The sequence below is a fragment of the Tinamus guttatus genome, unplaced genomic scaffold (assembly GCF_059628265.1).
Source record: "Tinamus guttatus ecotype Peru unplaced genomic scaffold, ASM5962826v1 Tinamus_guttatus_pri_ptg000439l, whole genome shotgun sequence".
Classification (NCBI taxonomy): Eukaryota; Metazoa; Chordata; class Aves; order Tinamiformes; family Tinamidae; genus Tinamus; species Tinamus guttatus.
Genome location: NW_028288973.1, coordinates 1920338 through 1928928, shown reverse-complemented (window position 1 = coordinate 1928928; position 8591 = coordinate 1920338). Strand labels below are relative to the sequence as shown.

The following is an 8591-nucleotide window of genomic DNA, read 5'->3' as shown; positions in this document are numbered from 1 at the left end:
GGATCTATTATGTCCCCCACTTTCACTGAGGCACTCCTACAAAACAAGGAGCAAACACTACATGGTGGTGCAGGAATTTTATTTACTGAGAAACACATAACTTACTTCCCAGTGCAACAGAAATTCAATGCATAGCAGTGGCTGCTGTAAACCTATAGATTGCAGGGAGTGCTACTTTTGGTAGTTTTACTAACATGACTTTAGCAACCAGTGCAAGTTGCCAAACTGGCAGACCCTGAAGACTGACTAGCTCCGCTCACCCCCACGGACCCAGCAAGGTAACACCAGTGACTATGCTGAAAGCAATCCACGTTAACCTACTTAAAGCATACCACGTTAACAGTCTCAGCTGGGGGGAGCATGGAGATTTGGACTCTGTGTCCTGGATTCCAACTCTAAAATCCCTTTCCCATCATTTGAGTCAACTTTTCATCCTCTCATTCCCCTGCAGTCCTCCGTGCTCCTCTTGCTCCTTCACATCCCTTCTTATCTGGCAATGCCATTCCCCTCTTGGATGAGCCTGGGTCTTGGGGAGGGGGAAAGGAAAAGGGATAGGCAGAAGCTCACAGATAACATCTTACAATATTTTTCCTAAGTTTTTTTTTTTTTTTTTTTTCATATACATGAAGCCAGGAAAGGGCAAAGTTTTATCATGGACATCATTACTTTGAGTGCCTCTGCACTGCCTACAGTGATTCTTGGCCTCTCATCAAAGCATTCCCACATGTCTTGGGTGGCCAATTGTGAGATGTACAAAACAGTGCTGGGGAAGCTACTCTAAGATGCAAGGCCAGTCCTCCAATGTGGCGTCCTGCTGTGCGTATGTGCTAACCCTGGAAACCGAACTCCTTGTACTTGCTGGCCATGTCATTTCGGAACAGCTCCAAAGCCTTCTTCATCGCAGCCTGGGAATCAGCCCCAAAGTCTGCAGAGTGCTTTTCAGCAATGACCTTGATGATGACTTCAGAAATGAACTGTGAGGAAGGATAAAAAAAAAAAAAAAAAAAAAACAGAAAGAACACTTGAGGTTTATTTTCAGAAAATCCATGCTGAGAAATAGGTTGTAGAGCCTGGAAATATCCCTGAGCTAATTCAGTAGTGCTTCCCACAATCTCTGGAAAGACAGTATGGTCTAGCATGCAAGATCCTGGCCTGGACAGGAGTAACTGGGCTCTGTTCCTAGCTCTGGCACTGGTCTGCTTCATGACCTTGAGTAGACCATGGCACTCCCCGCTCTTTGTCTGCCTTGTCTCTTAAGTTCGTAGATTCATGCCCTGTGTTTGTATAACGGCTTTGTAGGTCTTGGTCTCCAATGGATTCTCCAGGGCTTACACTAAAATTGTATCTATCATCTACCTTTTGTTTAGCCGCTGACTTTTCTTATATAATGTGATTTCTCAGGCGTGCAGAGGCTGCACGAGCTGGTTTATTATTGTCTAGGGTTGCTCAGACAGCATATGGTATTTTGAATGGGAAATCTAAACTTAGAGATTCGCATCCTGTGAGCTGAGCACTTTCTGTCCCTCCTCCTGCCTGTACGCAGAAACCACTGACTCGAGGGAGAACTCACTGAAGTCCATTAGCCTTCAGTAAATAAAAGTGCAACTCTCATACAGCTGTCATACATTCACTGGACATCAGACACCAGAATTCCCAGCCATTTTCCGTACCTCCAGATATTTGACAGGTATTTTGTGCTTGGTGGCATGGGTTTGAGCCAGGGGCTTCAGCTCTGCCTCATGATTACCCTTCTGCTTCAGGATTTTGCCCAGCTGAGTAAGGACAGTAGCTCCATGCTTCTTTAGATCTTCAGAGGCCTTCATCTGATCAGGAGTTGTCAGACCTTTGAATTTTTCAAAGCGATCCAAGGTCTCAGGATGGTCATGAAAGAGTCTGCAGACAGAAGCAAGGAGACTTATGAGACCTGAAAGGGCCGTCATCTGAACTAGAGCTAAGATCCAGCTACTTCAGGTGTTTCAGAGTATATGGATAGGCAGATATGTGAACCTGCTTTCATCCAGCTTTCCAAGAGGAAAGCTCTTAGCTAGTCCCTGCTAGTAGAGATTACTTTAACCTGGGAACCCTGAAACTTTAGGACTTTTCCAAGTAGTAATTATTCACAATTGCAGCATGTATATCAGCTAGGGAAGCATTTCTTCCCACTCTGATGATTTTCATCCCTCCTCTGGTAGGTTGTTCTATAACCTCATGATACAGAGTGTTCAATAGTTTCATTTTTTAACCATTTTGTCCAGGATACCTTTTGTCATTATTGTCAAATGCCACTTGACTTCCAGAGCAAAAGCCTTGAGACAACTCCCTTTGACTACTGTATCTAGTTCAGCTCCATTCTCTTACACATGTCCTGTCTAATATAACTATCCTTTCTTTCCCTCTACCTGTTACAGAGACACTAACATATGTCTATCTGTAACAACAGGGCAAGTGTCGTAGCAATTCGGCACCAGTCATAGAATCATAGAATCCTGATGGTTGGAAAAGACCATCAAGATCATCGAGTCCAACCGTAAAGCCTTCAACACCATGTCTGTTAAACCATATCCCTAAGCACCTCATTTAGATGTTTCTTGAACACTGCCAGGGATGGTGACTCCACCACTTCCCTGGGCAGCCTATTCCAATGCTTAACTCCTCTTTCCATGCAGAAATTCTTCTTAATGTCTAACCTGAAGCTCCACTGGTGCAACTTGAGGCCATCTCCTTCTACTCTAGCTGTAGTTATTTTGGAGAAGAGACTGACGCCTGCCTCACTACAACCTCCTTTCAGGTAATTCTGTAGAGCAATAAGGTCTCCCCTGAGCCTCCTCTTCTCCAGACTGAATAACCTCAGCTCCCTCAGCCGCTCCTCGTAAGGTCTGTGCTCCAGCCCCTCACCTGCTTCATTGCCCTTCGCTGGACACACTCCAGCATCTCAATGTCTTTCTTGTAGTGAGGGGCCCAAAACTGAACACAGTATTCGAGGTGTGGCCTCACCAGCACAGAATACAGAGGAACGATCACTTCACTAGTCCTGCTGGCTACACTGTTCCTGATACAAGACAATATGTCGTTGGCCTTCTTGGGCCCCTGGACACATTGCTGGCTCACGTTCAGCTGGCTGTTGATGAACATCCCTGATTCACGTTTTTTCCGCACAGCTCTCCAGGCACTCTGCCCCAAGCCTGTAGCACTGCATGGGTTCGTTGTGACCAAAGTGCAGGATTTAGCACTTGGTCTTGTTGAACCTCAACCTTGTTCAACCTTGTTGAATCCAGTCCCCTGGACTATGTGAAATGTATTCGGATAAAGTCAAGAGCAAAGGCTGATCAGTACATGAAAAGATGAGTTCTTGCATTTATCTGAAGGTAAAACAAAAACACTTTTCTGCATTCATTCTATTGCTGAGAAACCAACTTGTCCCTTCTCCAGTCTGCCATTCTCCTGCAGTGAGGTATTGTATCCCTTCTGCTCTCACCAAGACCCTCTTCCCAGCCCAGAAAGAGGAGAGCCTCTAGATGGTTCTCAAATATACTCTAGAAGTCCCTTGTGTATAGGACTCAGGTCTGCTCGAACATCAGCTCAATGTGAGAGCTTACTATGTCCCTTTCCTTGTACACATGAGCACAGACAGTCTTGGTTCCTGCCCCTTTCTCCCATCCCCCAGCTAAACCCAGATGCTGGCACCATGGTTGTGTTGTCAGGCCTCAGAGACCACTAGAGCACCTCTGAGAGTCCTTGGGAGCAAGTAACAGGAGCACAAGATGTGCTGGTGCCATGCCATTCAGTGCTATACATAGGTGCTTTGTTCCCAAAATGGAAATTAAATAAGGAAGGTGGAAGGGTGGCCCAAAGCCACGCTACTTTGTTCCCCTTGTTTCTTCCCTGCTGTATTTCCCAGGAGATGGGATGCTGACACCGCTGGCAACCAAATTAGGAGGGAATTTCACTCCTTTTCTTTGTCAGGCCCTTAAAACCAGGGTGAGAAGGGGACACTGGCCTGATTATTCAGAGCAGTCACGTAATTAGGCGTTGAGACACCAGCTGCCTAGCGCAGGCTTATTTGCAAACAGGTATTATACTCCCTGATGGGCATAATCTGGCCAGTTGAAGCACTGGCAAAAAATGATGGGTGTCTTTACAGAAGGCGCCTGAGGCTGTATCCATGAAATGGCTCGTCCAAGCTACTTGAGACGGTGTCTACAGCTCTTGAGCCCAAGACTTTAGTTACAAAACCAGCCTTCCTCTCACAGGGCAGTGGTACTCACTTTCTCTGTGCTCAGAAGTCTGCTGGTGCTGCGATTGTCCAACAGGCTGTACATCACCTTGAACTAAACATTCCTTCTACATCAGTGGCCAATTGGATGATGGCCAGATTTTTCCATCTTATTATGTGATTATGTATTAGACTGAATTCACAACTCTCTCAAGTACTTTGAGAATACGGGCTGCCATGATCAGTCTTTGACAGCTTTTCATTTCAACTGTCTCCTGTAGTATCAAAACAAAGGGTTTCTGTATTGCTTTTTGTCCTCTACCAGCTGCTGAACACACCTTTCCTTTTTTCTATATCTTTCCATGGCATAGGTTGTCTCCCACCAGGGAGATGAAAGAGATTTAGCAAAACCTTGCATCATTAATTAGGATGGATTTATGATAGATTCTGTGTTTCTAACAAATCTCCCTCCATCGTGGCTGGCTAAGGCTGAACCATGTCTGCAGAAGATGATATACCCCTGAGACTCTTGAAAATTCTTCCAAGGAGTAGTTTTTGCTTCCTTTGGATCACATCCAGTTGAATCAATATTTTCTAAACATGTTCCCAGGATATGACATCTACCTAGCAAACTTTTAACAATTCACAAGTGGAGACATTTCCAAACTAAGAGAAATCTGTCGGACTTTCCCTGCTTTTCTCCTCACTCAGAAACCCCATGAGGAAACAAAATATTTCATGGGTTGGCTGGAGAGCACAGGGGAGGCTGGCATCATCTATTGGTTTAATACTATGCTCTGCCTCACAACACTTGCGTCTTCTTCTCTACCGTATTACTAAAACATGGTGTCCATGTCACTGCAACCAGCTTTATCAGAATGCCATGACAGCCATTCTTGCTGTGGCTGCCTCTGATTGGGCTGTGAGGTTACTAGAGGAAAAATAGTATTACCTTTTTGGTCTAGAAAATGTTTTTACTGTTTTATGTCACTTCCAGAGCCAACCAGATACCTAATGGAGGTGGACTGGCAAGGAAGTCTCAGGGTCCTGCTACCCTCTTAGTCAATACCTGCTCTGGAGCATATGCAGGGAGAGTTGTCACACTGCCATCCAGCTACCCATCTCCCTTCCAAATTGCAGCAGAACTGGGCCATGATAAAGAACATAAATAAAACAGCTTCAGCTCTCCTTTGAAAAGGCTTTCAGTGGACTATGGGTTTGCCAAGTGATATAGCTGCACTTGAGATCAGAAATCCACCAAGCTGGAGTCCAACGTGCCACATTCCCATCGCTCTCCTCAGTACCTACATCTTCTAACACATTGTACTGAGCACACACTAAGGGAGAAATATGGACAGTGTCCTTAAAGTGTCAATGAAAGAATGCCCATGCACCATTTACTCATATACCGCACATTTACAAAATGGAAACATCAAAGATGCACCTTTTTCAGCACTACAGTTTGTTCCATGCTGCATTGCACCCATAGAGACTGTCAGCAGATAGACAAAGCAAAGGAGGCAGCAACAGGTGAAGATCCCACTTCAAGAAGGGCACATCCCAGTAATGGAAATCCACCATTGGACAGGACTTTAAGGACACTGAAATGTATGTCTGTAAAAGGCTATAGAAAAGAACAAGGCAGTAAACTGCTCTCTGGGTTGAACTGGGCCAGCACACAAAGCTATGGACTAAACTCCAGCAAACACAGCTTAGGCAGAACATTAGGAAAAGTTTTTGCCCATAAGGAGAGCAAACCATTAAACTGACCTGTCTTGTGAGGACACCATGAGTCTCCTCATAGGACAGGCTAGGATCCAGTGTCGATCTCATGCTGTTTCCTGCTCTAAGCCAGGAGGCTGATCTCTATGACACTGAGATTCCTTCCAGACTGCGTTCTTCTGTCTCGCAGCTGCTGTCCTCATCGCTTCCCACACCTGACACCAGGAGTACAAAGACAGCATGGAGGCAGGGCTTCTCTCAGATGGGGATCTCACCACAGATCCCACTCTGATGACAGAATCACACAGGAGAGGAACAGGGGAAAGAACAGTGCCTCGTACCTAGACTTCATCAGCTAGTGCCCAAGTTTTGCAATACAGATTTCTAAAGGATTTGGCCAAACGGGTAGAATAGGGTGGACAGGGCTCTGCCAGGACACACTAAGGGGAGCAGAGAGAAACACTCAAATCATTTACAGTCAATTTTCTGAAATCAGAGATTCCAATAAATTTGTCATAGAGGCGATTTTTCCTGCCCTTTCCTTCCCTACCTGCGGCTTTGCTGCAGAACACTTGGATGCCCAAGGCACACAGTTCACTTCAGTATTCCTTGTTACTGTGCTTGGTGCAATGAAGTTACAAAGCAGAGCTTTAGCAGCAGATTTCACAAAGGGAGCACCAAAGTCCTAAAATCTTTTGAAGGCAGCCTGCTCCTGTGCCCTTGGACAGATGGAGAGACAGAAGCACAACCACTTTACACAGTGAGTAATTTTTAACCAAGAAGCCATAGAAATATATATATCACTGCCCTAAAACAAAGAAAACAGGCAGCTGGAATGAACATAGAAGACACATGAGCACAAGCTTCAGTACTAAGTAGATACCATCATTGGTCTGTCATCAAAAGCTTTCAGCTTTGCCCTTAGGACCTAAGTTGCTTGCCTACCTCATTAAAACTTCATGCCCGTGGCCTGCGATGTCGGCCTCCACCTTTCCCCAGATGGTGAGGACCTGCTGCCATTCCTGATCGCTGAGACCCATGCTTCGCTGAAGGGAGGTGCAGATGTGGGGAGACGTTTCCTGGAGTGCTACCTGCAACCGTTTCCCTTTCCCCAAAGGGTGACTGGTGAGCTCCCCCACAGGATTTATATCCCCTCCTCACAGACCTACACTTGTCAATCATGAGCTCGACATCTTGCTCCCTTTCAGGCTTGTCTAACCTAATCGGCCTCTCCTTTTTTTTCCTGCGAAGCTATTTCGGGCCAGGTGCTATTGTGGGTGCCACTGTTGGCAAAATTTCTGCTTTTCGCATTGGACTGGCACATGTCCCGCTTTAGACAGAAAGGGCACTGCCTAAACACAGTGCCAGGAGCCTGTTCATGTTCCTGTCCCAAGGACCCAAGAGACAGAGTCAGACTATTCAGCAAGAGATTCCTGAACATCACCGTCATCTGCAAGTCCTCCCCCGCCTCCCTTTGCCCCTGCGCTCCCAAGGGCACACACTTCAAAGTCCTTTCCTTTTCCTGTTGATCTTATTATTTTCCTTATTTTCCTTTTGTCCTACGGTAACACACACCATTAACTTTTAGAGAAAAAAACACAGTGTTAAGAGAGACATCCTCAAGAGCTAATCATATCCAAAGAGGACCAATCATTTCCCAGCCTCTGCAGGAGGGAAGAAGGGGATGAAAACTGTATGGGAGCCAATTATCCTGCACCTACCTGCTGAGGTCCTTCTGCCTGCCTCTCTAGGAAACATCCAGTATTAGCCACCAACTGAGATGGGATATTGGAGCTGATAGACCTGCACCTGAGCCAGGAGTGCTCAGCCAGTGGGTTGACCCATCCAGGCCCCGAGTCAGTGGGACATGACTCATCAGGTGCCCAGTGAGGGGCTAAGAGCTCTAGCTACCTCTGTCAAGCCAAATATTGGTGTTGGGAATGCGTGTATTCAAAGGGATAGCTCCCAGACTCTCCTCCAGCCTCCCACAGAGCCAGTAATGGCCTGGCACACCAACACATTGACTGACCCTATCCAAGGTCACAGCGCACCTCGATAACAAAACCCAGTTAATTCTGCCGTCCAGAAGTGTGCGTGTAATTCTGGACAGGGGCCACAGGCCACAAGCCTTGACAGGAGAGAGGCGTCAATCAAGGGATAAAGATACCTGCCTGGGACTCAGACGAGTAGTGTGCAATCCCACAGTCCCTAGCACTGCACTTCGTGGGACAAATCACTGCCTCTGCTCCTCCTCCATCCTCTGCGAGATGGGCACAATCTCTCTGCTCAAGTGTTGCAAGGAAAGTGCCCATGTACAATAGCAAGAAGGTACCTACAAGGACCTAGGTACAAAGCCTAAGACCCCTCAGAAGCACATAGTTTTAAAGGGACTAGTTTGGGTAGGAAGGTTGGGAGAAGCAAAATAAAGGTGTTAGCCGGTGTCCAAGTATAAAGATAATGAGAATTTTGGCTAATACATTTAGCAACTATTTGTCCATCAAGTAAGCCTGTAGGCCTCCTTTTCTCTCCCCTCTAGAGAGCAGTTGTTGTTGTTTTTTTTTCTCAGATCCAAAAAATCCGCTTCAGAGTTAAGGAGTCATTCTGATTTACTTTTGTAAGCCCCATGGCACTTCCCATTATCCAAACTAGACTAAAC

At 46.1% G+C, this 8591-nt stretch overlaps 1 protein-coding gene across 1 annotated transcript; it reads right to left on the bottom strand.

The window, feature by feature from the left end:
• Window positions 1–637: 637 nt before the first annotated feature.
• MB (myoglobin) lies at window positions 638–7003 on the bottom strand. The gene is made up of 3 exons (XM_088531851.1): window positions 6881–7003; window positions 1671–1893; window positions 638–974 (listed from the first exon to the last, which is right to left on the bottom strand). Exons 1-3 carry the CDS (start codon window positions 6973–6975, stop codon window positions 828–830), a joined length of 465 nt encoding a protein of 154 aa, XP_088387977.1. The 5' UTR covers window positions 6976–7003; the 3' UTR covers window positions 638–827.
• Window positions 7004–8591: the final 1588 nt, after the last annotated feature.